The 16,941-nt window shown below is 37.0% G+C and overlaps 1 protein-coding gene across 1 annotated transcript in view; it reads left to right on the top strand.

The window, feature by feature from the left end:
- MBOAT2 (membrane bound glycerophospholipid O-acyltransferase 2) overlaps positions 1-16,941 on the top strand; it is a 96,532-nt gene that overhangs the window by 11,770 nt on the left and 67,821 nt on the right. The window contains exons 2-3 of the mRNA XM_074861602.1: positions 6,100-6,245; positions 10,094-10,171. Coding sequence (XP_074717703.1) covers positions 6,100-6,245; positions 10,094-10,171 — 224 coding nt within the window. The remainder of the gene's footprint in view (positions 1-6,099; positions 6,246-10,093; positions 10,172-16,941) is intronic.

Consider the following 16,941-nt stretch of genomic DNA (forward strand, 5'->3'; position numbering starts at 1 on the left):
GATGCTGCCTATGTTGGAAGGTTGGGGATTTCTAGCCATTCAAATCAAATGTTTTGCCAAAACTTCCTCTTGATGATGAAAATCCTTGTAGCAGTGACCTTTTTCTCCTTTTATTTCACTTTATGTGAAGAACTGATCCCTTTTTTCCTAAGAAATAACTTCATTTTTACAAATGCATGGCATAAATTACATCTACATTTTTAAAAGACTAGAATAAATGCCTTTAAAAGTTTTATTATAAACTTTCTATTGACTTCTGCACAGGTCATGCAAATGGAAAATTTGGTATGTAGATAGCTTAATGCAGTTAATGATATAATGTTTGGAGTAGCTACATAAAATGCAAATCCATTAAAACTGTGGATTTGTGCTCATGTTTTACAGTTACACTTGGCACAGAGTGTGCCTGTAAACTGCACTGACTGTATGACTGGTCTTGCACCAAAATAGTGGATTTAATGTTTAAATTGCTAGAGTACTTACAGCAGGTTTTGTAATAGCTTAGTATGTCTAAGTGGTATTTAACACACACCTACATTAATCATTGCTGAATAACCAGTGCTGATAATTTGTATTATCATTGTAAGATTTTTTTTTATTCTTACGTTCACATAACTTTCCATTACACATTGCTCTCTATATGGGAGTTTGAGGTGTTACTGTCATAAGGTGAGCTGTTGATCTGATCTGTACCTGAGGAGGTAAAAAATTCTGTGTTTGTTTTCTTATACATGTGCTGAATTGTAACTATTCATGGTAAAACTTGCCGTTCCATGCATCTGCATCAGAATTTTCTTCCCCTAGAAGTCTCAGCTTTAAGTGGATCGGGTTTTTTCTATTTCTTCAATAAAAATGGAGCTGCTTATTGGAACAGGTTTTATGACTTCGGGGAGACACGTTACAATTTGGTTTGAGGAATGAATTATACAGCTTTCAGGAATGTGTCATTTTCGCTCTTTGTGGGTGTTCTGCTCACATCTGACCAAGTCATGAGGTGTTTAAAAGTTGTATTTTGCCCATGCTCACAGTGTTACAAGATCTCAACCTAAGTTTTCAAAAGGTACACAAGTATACCACTTCCAGACATCGAAATTACTGTATATAACATCTGCCAACATAATAACTGCTTGGTTAAGCCCCTCGTTTTTGTGGAGGCTTTCAAGGTGGTGATGTCCAGCTCTGTTCTTGTTCCTTCTTGCTTGCTATCTGAATGGCTGTTCTGTTTGTCTTCTAGGAAGCCAGATAATTTTTGCGCTCTATTTCAAGGCAAGTTGTGTATCTTCAGTTTTTCATGTATCTCAGTGTGTGGATATGGTGGAGCTGTATGTCAGCTCCACACTGGTTGACATGGGTAAAGATAGGAGATGTGATTAGGGAAAGGATGCATGTTAAATTTTGTCTTTGTTTACCTCAGCAAGTAGTGCAATAGAAGAAGATTGTTTCTGTGGAATGAAGTGATTGGCATTGAGGATCCAATACTGATGCTGTCATAATTTTGGGAAATACTGGTTTCGCCTAGGTCAGTCAATGGGCTAAGTGTCCCCTTACCTTTGGAGCAAATCTTTTAGTTCAGTTCAGCTTAAAAGAAGTCAGGTTTGTGTATTCAGACACCATTGTACAGTGCGTGTCAAAGCATCTGAAGTGAGGATGACTGAATCAGAATACCAGGTTGGAAGAGACCTCAAGGATCATCGGGTCCAACTTTTCTTGGCAAAAGCTCAGTCTAGACAAGATGGCCCAGCACTCTGTCCAGCCGAATCTTAAAAGTGTCCAATGTTGGGGAATCCACCATTTTCCTGGGGAGATTATTCCAGTGGCTGATTGTTCTCATTGGGAAACATTTTCCTCCTGTGTCCAGTTGGAATGTCCCCAGGAGTAACTTGTACCCATTACCCCTTGTCTTTTCCACGTGACTCCTTGTAAAAAGATAGTCTCCACAGTCTTCGTAGCCACCCTTTAAATACTGGAACATGGTGATAAGGCCTCCCCTAAGCTTTCTCTTCTCAAGGCCAAACAAACCCAATTCTCCCAGCCTTTCCTCATATGGCAGGCTTCCCAGTCCTTTGATCACCTTTGTGGCCCTCTCTGGACCCTCTCTAGCCTGTCCACCTCTTTTCTTCTATATAACTGGGAAGCTTGCTTCAGAAGCCCTCTCCTGATCTGAACTAAAATGCTGTGTAGATGCACGTGTTGTCTTGCTGCTGGAATTGGAAGTGCATGGGATGGAATTTGGGAGCCCATGGAGTCTGTTTCTCTTTCTACCCCCTGTAGTATTGTCAAGGGATTTAATTGTATTTCTGTGTGAAAGTGAGTACGTATTTCTGATAGCGGAAGTGGTAGAGATTTGTGTTTTGGACTGAAATCCACGGGTAAGCTTTGACTTTATGGTAGAAATGCTATGTTTTCCATTTCTTTTTAAAATGTAAGAAATTGGATATTCAAAATGTTTACCAAGTGTGATAGCAGATGATCAAAAGTCAGAAAAAGTGTCAGATGAAGATGACTTAGGTGACTATAATACAGTCCAGTAGTGGTCACAAACTCATCCATATGAGTTCCTTCCCTTATTCGGAATACAAATCACTAGTAAACCAGAGTTTTAGTGACCTGGAGAAACAATATAATGAAAACATGTTGTAGTGATGGCTTTCAATTTTGCTTTACGTGTTGAGATACTTTGGGCCTCATTTATAGTCATGCTGGATATTCAAAATAGCAGCTGAAGTTATATTTTCAAAGCACAGCTTCAGCTAAAGTTCTGCTAGAAGTACTAACTGAATAACTAGGCACTGAGTGTCTGATATTGGGAAACTAAAGTTAGTTGGCATTTATTTTACCCTTTGGGTTTTCATCAGTGTGCCAGTCACCCACCTTTAGAACAGCAATAGAAATACTGATCTTGCAAAGTTTACATTTACTGTATGTAGTCTTCCCCACATTACAGACAGATCTGCATAAACATGTCTATGGGGAAATGTAAGGTTTTTGTATTCAGTGTAGGATGCAGATGGCAAGCATTTAATGGGTCATAGGATGAGGGCAAGAATTGGGCAATTGTCCATTTGCTGAATTAATCAGAAATCCTGCTGGGGAAAATGCAATAAAGGAGCAGAAAGAATATTATCAGAAGTAGGTATGTATAAAGGCTAAACTGAAGTTGCATGGCTTTCAAATTTTAACTGCTGCATTGCTTGATTTTACAAGTATGTATTTAAAACTTTAGGAGGATTTGGTGTGATACAAGTCTGCAAAACAGTTGGTGCTTTGTAATCTGCATTTCTGTGCACTGTGAGGCAAGTGTAAGGATTGGATTGGTAAGAGTAGAGAAGGAATGCAGGGTGGTGTGTGAACATTGTGGTGATGTCTTTTATGTATCCAAGTATTCATATGTTTGTGCACTTTTTCAGAACAGTTTAAAAATACCTGCTGGTAGTTTTGGAGTCACTTGTGAGGGAGGCTTTCAAAAGAAGGTTGTGTTGCTTGAGTTGTTTAGTTGTGTGTGCAAACACCAACATCATGAATTAACATCCCTGGAAGTTTTGCTTGTGGGGTTGGTCTAAAGGTATGATATCCTGCATGTTATTGTTGTTCTCAAACTATTCTTATTGGGGAAGTTCTGGGTTTTTTGAGGGGCTTGTGGTTGGTTTTGTGTTTGGTGGTTTGTTTGGGGTTTTTTGTATTTTTTGTTTTTGGTTTGGTTTTTTTGTTTTAGTTAATTGGATACTGTTTTTCAGATATGGATTTAGTCATTTGTGTAAATAGTTAAAGCAAGAGCAAGTGCCCAGGAAAGGAGTCAGCAGGTAGGGAGTGAAGAGGGGGCACTTTTCTTTGATTCTTTTTGCATGTTTTGTGTGAGGATTTTCTACATTCCTAAACCTGCAGGCTCATCCTGAATTGTGAAATTCAAGGTTTGTTGTTTTGCTTGTGTCTGCTCCTATAGATATGATGATCCAGGTCAGAGATGCCAAGCACTTCTACCCTTTGCCATGGTAATAGTAGGAGACAGGTGATGACTTTTCTTCTTCCTTGGGTCTTGCTAGCTTGCTCTGAGGGGTGATCTGAAAAAGAACATCATGAGACATCAATTGGTAAATGATCTGTAATGCAGCCAAAGCAGTTATGTCTGGTCATTCAGTAAAACCAGCAGTGTTAACTTGTCCACTTACAGACAAATATTTATGCCCATTTTGTCCCTTTGTCTCTTCATCTCAGCTTCACTGTGTACCTGTCCTAATTTTTCTCCTGTCTCCTTCCACCTTCCAGTCTGTCTAGGGTGTGAGTTCCTTGGGTCAGAAACATGCTCTGTGGTATACATAGCATAATTTCTGTAATAAATATCCAAACCAAATGTCAATACTGAGTTAATAGTTAATTACTTTGGCTTTAATTTTTCTTTCTTGCCCTCTTTCTTTAAAACATTATCAGTTTGTTTCCCTTTCAGTGGTTCATTAAACTTGACTGTGTTGTATGAAGCTTTTCCATTAAATCCACAGACTCATCCCGAGTTATAAATCTCGCTCTGTTTCATTTGCATCATTGCTTATAAAGGAGAGAAAACAGGTCAAGTTATGCCCTGAAAGAGTATCTCCTCATTTATTTAGGATTTTTCAAATACTGTTAAAAGCGTAATGAAAATGTGGGAGTAAGAGAATGGATGGCAAAGTGTACATGACTGTTTAGTTTAGGGAACTGCTCCTCTTAAAAAGAGCAGTCCTGCCTTCTGAGACTCTTTTCCCTGCTAGCACTTAATGCTTGTGTAACTTGGTATTACAGAAATTTTTAAGTGGTTCAAAAAAGAGGACTTATCCTTGGATTTGCAAATGGGGAATCTGCGCAATTGTTACAAGGATGAGACTTCTGTAGGTAGTTGGTGTTACTTAGCTTCTACATTAAATATAACCATGTTCTCATACTCTCACCCTTATCTGTTACCACCTGAAGCTTGGCTGAAAAATGATGGAATGGGCTAGCTGAATAGTACTAGAGGTGGGCACTGTGTTGCTGCAAACATCAATATTAGGCTTGCTGTCATGAAAGTAAAAATAGTATTGTCATTGTACCCTGTGGTATTAAGTATGTATTTCAGCTAAGTGACATCAAACAGGCAAAAACGCTGTTGTGGTAAGGACTAGTGGAGAATACAATGTGTGCAAATTTCTTGTGTTGAAATGATTATGACCTGAAGCAGTAGTCCCCAAGTTATTGCTTGTGATGACTTGGGATGATGCTATTAGACACAGAAAATTGTTAGGTGGTTTTCTGTGAAAGAAAAAAATCCATGGAGTGGGAAATGTTCTTTTCTAAATAAAGGATTCATCTGGCTTTTTGTGGATTAAGCCAGTTTTGGTAGTGGTTGATGTATTTGAGGAAATTATTTCTTTATCATGCCCTTACTGTTAAATTTTTTACAGGCCACAGTCAGAATGATTCTTTTACTTACTGGTTTGTTTTTTTTATTCCACTTTTGCTTTTGGTGCTCTAATGTCTTTAAATATTTAATATACAAGAGATTTTCTATCTTCTAGAATAAACGGCCTGAAGGGAGGAGGAATTTCTGAAACTATCCTACTTGAATGTACGAGAAGAAAATCCAGTGTGCAGCCAAGCTGTTTATTTGATTACGTACCACTGAACTGCACTCTGTTGAGCCCTGCTTCTGCAAAGGCAACTGAAATGATCTGCTAGTGATTTGTGTAGCTGATATGTATTTCCAAGTCACACTCACTTAAAACCAGATAAAAAACCCAACCCAGATCTTCACATTACTGGGAGAGTAGAAGTGATTCCATGGTTGATAGAGTGGTTTGGTATACAGAACATTTGCAGGAAAATACGTACTTTTGGATTTTTTTCTTTAATTCGCGCACAGATTGCCTCACAGGTTTGATGTATGTTTTCTTCTTGGCTGCTCATGGGAGCACTGGTTTGTGCTTTAGGAGGGGAGGGGTTCTCAGGAGAAGCTCTTTGAGTCTGACATGCTGTGGTAAGAGCCATGGTAGAGCCAAAGGTTCTGCAAACTGTTAATAATGTGTGGATATTTCTGTTTAATTTTTAATACATAAGTGTGTGAGAACTTTTTTCTTTTCTTTTTTTATGCAGGTCAACTTTGTAGTGTGCCAACTGTTTGCCTTGCTTGCGGCTATTTGGTTTCGAACATACCTTCATTCAAGCAAAACTAGCCCATTTATAAGACATGTTGTTGCAACCCTCTTGGGCCTTTATCTTGCACTTTTTTGTTTTGGATGGTAAGTTGCACTTAAAATCACTTTTCAGGTACTTGTAGATTTTTCATTTCTTGTTTGCAGGGAAGCAAAATTTTGTTCTGAAAAATCTTATTACCTAATTCTGTGGGTTTTAGCTGCTGCATATGTACAAAAATTAGCTTAAATTTTCTGATGCGGTGCACAAATTTTGAAAGATCTACCATTTGCAAACTGGTAACTAACATACTGTCTGCCTGTGGTTTTGGAAGGATGGAGCAGGTGCAGTTTATTTAACTTGTACCAGTTTTTCTGTAAACTTGCTTGAGAAGCATTCTCTTGAGGCACAGCACAGGTGTGATGACTAAGAAAATTTATCATAGATATTCATTGCCTGAGAGAACTCGCTGTGTCTTTTTCTGAATATTGAATATAATCTGACTTTTTGTAGGAAGAGTGGCTGGAACTGCAGTACTGATGATGCTCCTAGTAGTATAAAACACCTGGAAAGGAGCTGGCCTTTGAGAGGTTTTTTTGGGGGGATGTGTCTTTTATGTTTTGGAGGGAGGATGTGGTGGTTTGGTTTTTTTGTTGTTTCTTTAAACACAAATTTTCTGTGACTGCTGTTTTTATATCTTGATCTTTTCACAGTGTAACAAGCCAGAGTGTCAGTAGGACTAGTAAAGGGTATGCATTTAGTTTGGTGAAAATTTGTTTTTCCTTCAAAATTAGCTTACTAAATGGCTCTTAGCTTCCCAAGATGGCTTAAAATTAAGTGCCAGTTTCGTTTTATTGCATGGTAAACAAAGCGCTTGCTCAACTTTAAGTATATAGAAGACTTATTTATGCTGACTACTGTAGAGTATTATTGAACTAGGGGGAATTAATCAACCTGTAGTGCAGGTGGGAAGATACGCACATTGCGTGCACGCAGGTGTCTGTGCGCACACAGAGAGGGTATAAATAAATTTTGGAGTTCCAAACCAGTGATTTGGCCTCTACATTAGCATGTTGCAGAGGCTTCTCAATATTTGTTGGTATGTATTACTTTTCCTAAATTTAGAAAAAGAAAATCGGTAAGTTTTACTCTTTGGATTTACATGTGCAGTTTACCTGTGTATATATAATTCCATAACTCCCATTCATTTCTTAAACTTTAGGCCATGGTATTCTGCTTTGAGAGAATGATCTGATGTCAGAGCCTTCCAGTCAGCACCAAATGAGGAGGATGATATGAGAGATAGGTGATGCTGCATGTAGTTTTTGTGAGAGCTGTGTAAGCTTTAGAAACACGTTCTGTATCCAGTGGTTTGGAAACAGAAATCATTAATTGTAGCTTGTAATTAGAAAGGGTTAACAATATATCTGAAAACATCTGAAATTTGGGGATTGGAGACTTTTAAAAAGAAACAACCTCCACAGCCAACAGATGTAAATAAAGATTTGTGGAAGCTTCTCACTGACAATATGCCCTGGAGAAGATACCTGAGGAATTTTATACCATGGCAGAAATCCAGATTACTTTAATTTGCTTTGGATCATACTTAAAGCAATTATTTTAGCAATGAATTTCAGTTTTAGTAAAAGATTTTTTTCCCTTACAATTATGGAACTAAAAGCTTTTTAAAAATGGCAAAAAGAACATAATTTGAGATGTTAAAAGTACCCGTTCTTTAAAAAGATGATACACTTGTTACACTTGTACCAACTCTTTTTCCTATTGATTAAATATGTATTATGCAAACATGTTTTTTGAGGGGTTTGGTTTGTTGGGTTCCCCTCATCCCTCCCCAAGGAATTAAGTATACATACATGTTACAATCCTATGGTATATCTTCAACAGCTTTTCAATTGTGTTACAATGTGTGTGTACAAGAAGGAAACTGTTCCTGTTTTCTTATACAGTGTTTATAGTAAATGTAGATTTGCAGATAATCTCATGCAAACCTGAATGTGGGAAGTACTTTGGAATCTACACGGTTATAAGAATATTTATTAGTCATTATGTTGTCCTCTTCAATTTCAGGTGTGTTAGTTTTCAGTCACCTTTGCAGTGCTTGTGATGGTGATGTGGAACAGGAAGAGAAGGGATAATGCCCTTGGGGATAATAACAGCTAGCATAAAAGGCCTAGAATACCCTTTGTATGTAGCTTAAAATTTACTACTTCATGTTGTATTTGAATGCATCCCTTTTAATTTTTGAATCAGAGATCAATCATATTGCTACTGTTAACAACTCTGAAAGAGAAATGTTTTCAGAGACTGTAATCTTGATACATTACTCCATGTCAACCCTCACTTTTTCAGGCTTTGATATATTATGTCCCTTTCTCCGTTTAAGAAGCAAATCTCCATAATTTTTGTCATTTCACTAATGCTGTCTTTGCTACATAGTGTTGCTAATATGTGGCTGATACAAAAAGAAAAAGTAATTTTTTTTTTAATTGGCAATTGCTTATATTAAATGTGCATTTGAATTTTAGGTAGTCATATCTTAGATGAGACTAGCTAGTAGTGAAGCATGGGAACGTGTGCAGATTGGATCTTCCATAAAAAGTCAAGCTTTTCAAGGTCAGTTAATATCCAAGTGAATTGCTTTCCCTTAGTTCATCATGTGTAGACTTTGTAGGATTTTAGCTGGATAGAACTGGGTTTCTTGTTGAAAATCTCTGAAGACATCTCCTTGTGAATAAATGAGGATTGAAATTAGGAAGTTGCTGGTGATGAGCTGAAAGAAAACAGCATCAGTATAACAAAATAGTGGCTGCTTTTTAGACTGTTTTTTTTATGGGAAAAGTTCCAAAACTAGAGCAGTGTGTCACTTGAGCACATGTAAGTATGCTACTGAAGCACTTAAAGTACCAGAGTGAAAGGGAATCAACTTACTGCAGATCAGATACTTTTCCCCAATCACTGGCAATGGTTTACCACCAGTGTTCTAGTTTACTGAAATATCACAGAATCACACAATCGTCTAGGTTGGAAAGGACCTTGAAGATCATCTAGTCCAACCATCAACCCAACATTAACAGTTCCCAACTACACCATATCCCTCAGCGCTATGTCAACCCACCTCTTAAACACCTTCAGGGATGGGGACTCCACCACCTCCCTGGGCAGCCCATTCCAACGCCTAACAACTAGTTCTGTAAAGAAATGCTTCCTAATAAAATTAGGAAGTATAAAATTCCTTAAAAAAAACAAAACAAAAACCAAACCCCCCAAACCCCAAAACAACAGTGGTGTGGGTAGCTATGGTGGTAAGCTGTGGAAAACAAATAAGGAGAAGACGTTAGAGCACCTTTGTGAAATAAATCTGTGTGTTGTTGGTGTGTAGGTTTTTTGTGGTTTTGAGGCCATCATCACCATCATCCCTTCATCAATTATTGATGATACGGGGCAAAGAGACTGGCTGGACAGAGTTACCATTTCTATTGACTGGGAAATCTTCCCATATACTGATATTGTGGATACTAAGATATTGTTGGCCTTAACTGAGATACCTGTTGTTGCAAACAGGTAAAAAGATGAGTATAAAAATTGAACCACAAAATGTTAGTGTTATTTACACACAAAATAATGCTAAGTGGAAGTATTATGAGCCATATTTTTTAAAATTTTTTTTTAAGGATTATCAGCATTTATTATGTTCTTGTTTATGAGCTGGAGAATTCTAGCTAAGTCTGTGGTTTTTGATCATTACTGCTGTCTGTGCTATGCTGAAGGGGGAAGCTTGCAACAGAAGGGAGGGCTGCAGAAAACCTAAATAGAACAAAAGGTTTTTTTGGAAGCAGTAATGGAGTTAAAATTTGAACCTCTTTAATTTCATGTTAAATAAATGTATGCTTAAATAAAAAATGCGTGTTCTAAATAAAATTATTTTTTTTCCTAGGTATGCCTTACATTTTGTTATACAAAGTGGAATTTCCTACTATATCATGATCATAATAGGAGTGGAAAATATGCACAAGTAAGTTTCCATTCTAAAATTTTTTTTTTCTTTTACAAGACTGCTACTGTTTAGGTGTTTTTGTAACTGTGCACACATGGCATACTTCTGGTTGTATCATAATAGTTCAGTATTTGAATGCTGCTAACCATGGTTTTATTTCCAGGAGAGAAAATGGCTTATTTGGATATTTTTGCCAGCTTTTTGGAATATCTAAAGCTTGTTAGAATTGGTAATATCCCACTGAGATGTCTTTTGTGTTCTCAGCATTCTGATTTTTTGTCATTACTTAATCATGAATAATTCTAGGTGTCTCACAAATGAATTAACTTACCAATGTAATTTGATAACAGCCAGTGCTTGTAGAAGAAAGATATCTGAAGGGAACAGAATTTGTGTGAGCAGTTTTTTAGGTACTAAGTGTTTGTAATTACCTCTTTTTTTGGTGGTGGTTTTTTTTTATAAAAACACAGTGTGATTGCTCTTGGGTTAAAAATACTATCGTAAAATTACATATGTAGGGCATTATTTTAGGTTTGCTTGAACATGTGATTGTATTGGCAGTATCTGAATCCATATAGAATGGCACTTGTTTCTCTTTTAGCAGGAAAGACATTTATTTTATTGCTGTATGCATATGTTTTACTATTCTCCTAGTCTGGAGATCAGAACCAAATTAGGTTCCCACTGTGTTAATTCCTGCATAAATGTTTAGAAAAATAGCAAATTCTTGCTTGAATAGGTTCCTGAAGTATGTGAGGCTGTCAGGAAAGATGCTGGTGGAAGAACTAAAAAGGAAAATTGCTTTACACAGAAAGGGCAAAGCCAGGATGTCCTTAGTTCATGATCCTGCCTGTTAGAACACTCTGCTTCTTTACAGTCTGTTGCTGAATATAATTTTATTGTCTTTTGAAATACCCCATATTAGGCTGTTATTTTCAGGATTTTCTACAAAGCCTGATGTATTAAAACCACTGCAGATGTGAGAGAGCTTCATTTGGTTGGATGGCTGGGTGATATTCTAATGGTTTATTTGATTAGAAGTTGTCTTAAAGCAACTTGTTCCTAGCAATTTCTCTTTAGACATGTAACAATGTAAGTTATAACTTACATAGCTTAATATTTAAAAAAAAAAAATTATTGATGTGGTTAAATGCTGCAGAGGGAGATACCAGACAGGAATACCTTTGGTCTTTAACATAACAAATTACATAGGTTTGTGGTAAAAGGAAATCTAGCAGTGGTTTACTTCCCTAATAGTGGGAGGCAGGTAGGCATGTGTGTATTTGACATTCCTGCATTGGAGCAAGGGAACTCGCTGGTTCCTGATCCTCCCAGTTCATACCAGCTGATTTAACTGCATGGCCTGATCTGCTGAAATGGTTGCTGTGCTATACACAACTGTGTGTGCATGTTCCTTGTTACCCTCCCAACTACACAGTAACTAAGAGTAAAACCTGGATTTGACTACTGTGTTTACATTGCTCTGTCCGGTATGAGTTAGCATGCCGTTGGATAAAACTGGAAAGCTGCTCTTTCAGTGGAGGAGAAAATGTAACAAATGAGGTAATTTGTTACTTCAAGTTGTGGACAATGTTTGGATGCTGTATGGGAAGCTCCAGGAGCCAGTTCTAGCAGAGATACAGGCAAGGTTGTACGAGGTTTGCTCCCGCCATTGCCACAGTATTCCAGAAGAGGTGGTGCCTCCTGGTGTCCCTATATGCCTGTACCTTCTACTGAAGGAATGCGCCATGTACTCTGAATTTTCTGCTATGAAAGTGCCACTTAGGGCTTTCTGTTTAGCAGTCTGAACAGAAACTAATGTGAATGACTCCTCTCCCCACCTAAATGTTTGTCTTCAGGCTACAAATGTGCCTCGTGGAGCCCTGGGGAGATTTAAGGTTAAGTGCTCTATAACAGGATGTAGCTGGTACCACCTGGTCCAGGTAAAACCCCTGGGGATGGGAGGGGTAGGGGAACAACTGACCTCATTAAAGACGAATATATTTATATTTTATATTTTACCAACTTTATTCTAAAAGTTCATTAGGTGAAAATGAGTTACCTGAGATTGGGATTTAACTAAAATTGATCAATTATTTTTATCCTTGAGTCTTACTTAAGCGATGGTACTTTAAATGAAAGATGGAGTGATAACACTAGCTCTCCTGAATGGTTCAAAAGCTCTTATCTTTTAATTTGTGACTAAGCTATCTTAATATTTATTTGGTGCTTTCATGGCTTAGTTAATTGTGAAACTGAAAAATGTGTTTAAACAAGTTCTCAATTCCAGTGAATTTGCATTTGGTAGTTGATGTGCTAATATTTATTTTTATTTTTTTCATCTCTTATGATTGTGGAATTGCTACAAGTTTTTTCCTTAAAGCATTTGGCTACTGTTAACTAAGAGCTATGTATAGCAGTGCTAGCACAGGTGATTTGATGATAAGGTTTTTAAGGTTTCTAGGTAACTCTTTCTCTTTTGACTTGATTGTTCATTTTATGGTTGTTAAACAATGTCCCTTAACCTGTGGGGAAAGGAAAGTTAATTATAGGGTCTCACAGGCGCTTAACTGAAGTCAGTAGTTTTCTCAGTGACTTCACTGACAAAATACAGAAGTCCCAGCTGTGTCAGTGTGGAAAATAAATCTGTTTATTTAAAATCTTTCATGTTAAACTGTTCACTTAAATTTCTTAAATATGTTAATGTAAAATCAAGTGATAGACATGCTATTCATGTCTGATCTTCTGTGTTATGCTTACCGTTGCAGGATGATACTTGTTCCAGAAGTCTGGAGTTGAACTGCTAAGACTGCTTATTCTGCTTACATATAAGACTGGTTATTTCTGGCTTTAGAAAAAAAAATTCATGTAACTGTTTTCTAGCATATGTAAGTTGTGAAAAGTAAATTAATGAAGGACACAGAGACCTGAGATAACTAATAGCAGTAAATACATAATGAGCCGATGTGTCTGTGACACAAGGGCCACAGAGATGATCAAGGGACTGGAGCATCTCTCCTGTGAGAACAGGCTGAGAGAGCTGGGACTGTTCAGCCTGGAGAAGAGCAGGCTCAGGGGAATCTCATCAATGTTTATAAATATCTGGGGAGAGGGTGCCAGGCTCTTTTCAGTGGTGCCCAGCAACAGGACCAGAGGCAATGGGCACAAACTGAAACACAGAAAGTGCCAGAAACACTTTTTTACTATGAGAGAGGTTGTAGAGTCTCCTTCAGAGATATTCAGAAGCCATCAGGACGTGGTCCTGGCCAGCTGGCTCTGGGTGGCCCAGCTTGAGCAGGGGGGATGGACCAGATGACCTCCTGAGGTCCCTCCCAACCTCAACCATTCTGTGGTTCTAATTTACTGTGCACATACAGTTCTTTGTACTGTACCTGTACTCATGTATGTGAGATGTTTGAACATAGTAATGTAAAGAGATATTTGAATTTGTGTAAACAAACTTTGATTGTAACTGGTTTGGCCCCTGTGGAGGTGCTTCCTGGTCATCCCTTTCCTTAGAATTTGGGAATGTTAATCCTCATTAAGTTTTCTTTACCCTCCTAGCCATAGCCAGGACAGAGCAATGGCTTGCTCCCCTTTATCCTTCACTCTTTGCTGTGGCTTCGACAAACAGTGGGAGATGTGGCAAAGTAGGGAGGGGTAGAGAAGACTTGATCTTAGAAATGTCAGATTAAGAGACAAATAAATCCTGGTTCATCTGAGTGAACTAATTCACTCAGAGTGTTAATTGAGGCACTTAATTTGTCAGTCAGGTGTTTAATAATGCTGAATGACATGACTTGTTGATAGATAGGTTTGAGTGCTAGTTAGCCTACAACTTAAATTGCTGTGAAAATTAAGTTATATATTTTAAAGAAGTTGTGGTTTCAGTGAAATACAAAATGAATCAAGCAAACTATGCTCACTCATGTGAGGTATTGGCAAGGTTTTCGTAAGCATCTTTGTATCTCTAGAAGTGAGAGCATTCATAAACTGAAATTATTTTTGAAAATGGGAGTTAGGCTGTTTTTTGAACTTTTGTCTTTTCCAAAGGCCCTTAATCAAGGTAAATGTAAGGGTTTTTTTGGTTTGTTTTTGTGGGGTTTTTGTTGCTGTCTGCTGCTGATTTGATCACAGGTGTCTTAGTCTATGAAGAACATATGTGATGGGGGTAAAGATTTTTTTTATCTGCAAAAAAGGATCTGAAGCAACATCTAAAATTAGTTATCAAATCAACAGACTGAAATAACAATATCTAACAATTGTTAAGGGTTTGACTAAGAAATGCTAAGAAATTTCTCAGTTACAGATTTGTAATTTACTTATTTAACTTGAATAAAAATGTCTGGTACATAGGTAGCTGCCAAAGGATAGAGGGCATAGCACTGAGAATACCTGGATTCAGATTTTGAAGTATTAATAGCTGTGAAATGTTCTGCATATGCAAACACAATTTTTCTGTATTTCTGCTTCTACAGTTAGTGCACATAAAAAACTTATTTGAAGTTAAGAAATTGAGAGGTGAAAAATATTAAGTATGTTCTTACTCAGCCAAGGATAAATGCAAGATGGAGAAAGATGAGATCTGGTTCTGTAGCATTAAATAATGCAAAGACTGAAAAAAATAGTACAGTTCTGTCACTGCAAGCAATTTTTGTTGTCTTATCAGATCTATGTTAAATGAAAAAAACCTTACTTTTATAATTACAAAGCTTGTATTTGATTAAAAAGCAATTGAAAGGTATTTTTTGTAGATGAGAATCAAATACATATTAAACAGTATGATTTCTACAGTATGCATAGAAATCTTATCCTCCCCATTTAGAAATAAACAGCAAGGCTAATGAATAGCTGTATTTAGGAGCATATTTCAATAGTTATCTGCTAAAAAGAATCAGTTTTCTATTTAAGTGGTATGTCTTTTCCCAAAGAAAAGGAATTGCATATGCTGAGTTCCCCCTAGGAAAGGGTAGATGGTCTTTATATGCATCTGTCTCAGCATGAGCAGTGTTGTGGCTAAAGCAGCTAATGCAAATCTTCAATATATGAAAAGATCATCAGGGGTTTTTTTATCTCCAAAAGTTGAGGTGAGATTGCCGAGTTTTGTCCTGTTCCAGTAGCCAGGATTAAGGAATCATTTAGAAATACTGAATTTCATGTTAAGAGCCACAGCAATGATTTGGGGAACTGAAACCTTATTGGATTCTTATCAAGGAACTACAAGAGAGTAAAGTATTTATGTTGGAGATAAAAATGCAGAGAACTTCTATTTTAGCAGACCAAGAATTACAAAAAGTGGAGTTATTGGTATCGAAAGCAAGATTGCTGTTTTCCTTTAGATGGAAACTCTTTTCTGCTATCAGAAATACTATTATGGCTTTACGCAGAAGGATGCTTCAATTCCTTTGTTGAATTGGTTAGTACATTTATTTTTTTTTAATAGGAAAGCATACGGTCTGCTGCTAGATGGTATTCCCACTTAGATAAGATCTTTGAGGTTTTGCTTGCGTAATGGCAAAGACTTCTTGTTCGTTTGCAAAGGTGAACGCTAATTTTTTTCTTCAATGTAGCTTATCTTGTACACATATTGAAAAAGTAAAACCAGAGTTAAAACAGAACTATCACAGATAACTGAAGCCTGTGATCTGCAATAGGCTTCATGTTTTCATTAAAATTTCTCATGGCTGTTAATTTTGTCCTTAACTGCCAGGTTTCTTCTTTATATGGTTAAATCAGATGATCTACTTGTGAATGTCTTAACTGGAGTTAACTGTGCAGATGAGAGCTCTGCACAGCTTGGATTCTTGTATCCTGCGACCTTGGTAATCTGTGGGGATAGGACTTACATGGGGCATAACCTATAGTTCTTTGAAGTTTAATAACTTCCTCCCACATGCATCACTTCTACATCAAATTGCTCATCAAAACCACTTACAGTTAAAAACTGACCTACCAAAATTAAAAACCAGCAACAACAAACCCCCCAATATCCCTGTTTCCTTTCTGGAGCTTGGAAACTGAGATTAATAGTGTTAGAAGTTTGGGGTTTTTTCTTGAGTGTGCTTTATAGATTTATTAATCTTCATAATTTGTTGTATATTGAATTTTTCTGATGCTTACCTAGAGATCAGACTTTTGTATTCTGAAGAGTGTGAATAGAAACACGGAGGAGCACCAGGCAGTAATTCTCTGTATTCTGAAGACTTGACCATTACAGATATAGCCATGTAAATGAATGGCTGTCTTCAATGACTTCAGAAGTGAGCACTTGTTGAAATAAAGAGCTGTGAAGGAATTTCCTAGTAATCTTTGTTAATTTCTTTTGAAAGTATTTGTTTTAAGTAGTTATTACAAGTTCATCTGCTTTGATAACTTCCTATAACTCTCCTGGCTGTGCTTGGATAGAACTCAATGCATTGCTTAAAGCAATAAAGGTATAAATTGAAAAATAATTTGATATATTATTCTTCTTAAAATTGGAATGTTTGAATGGAAAGGCCTTTATTGATCATGGTTTTTCTAATTACAGAAATGGACTGCAAATTGAACTAGAGTTTTCTTTAGTGCTTGTCACTTTTGTCTTATTTTTAAATAAAGATTAAATACATTTATCTTTTGGTCTGTGTGTGTGTCCCCCTATGTGTATATATAGGGAGAAGGAAGGAAAGACGGGAATCATGTAGTGTCTGCAGCTTTGTGAAGGTTGACACTTAAGTAGAGAGGTTGATAAAGACCATAAACAACAATGCAAAATAAGGCATTTTTGAAGTGTTGTAGCCACTTCAGTG

This window comes from Strix uralensis, chromosome 3, assembly GCF_047716275.1.
Source record: "Strix uralensis isolate ZFMK-TIS-50842 chromosome 3, bStrUra1, whole genome shotgun sequence".
Lineage (NCBI taxonomy): Eukaryota > Metazoa > Chordata > Aves > Strigiformes > Strigidae > Strix > Strix uralensis.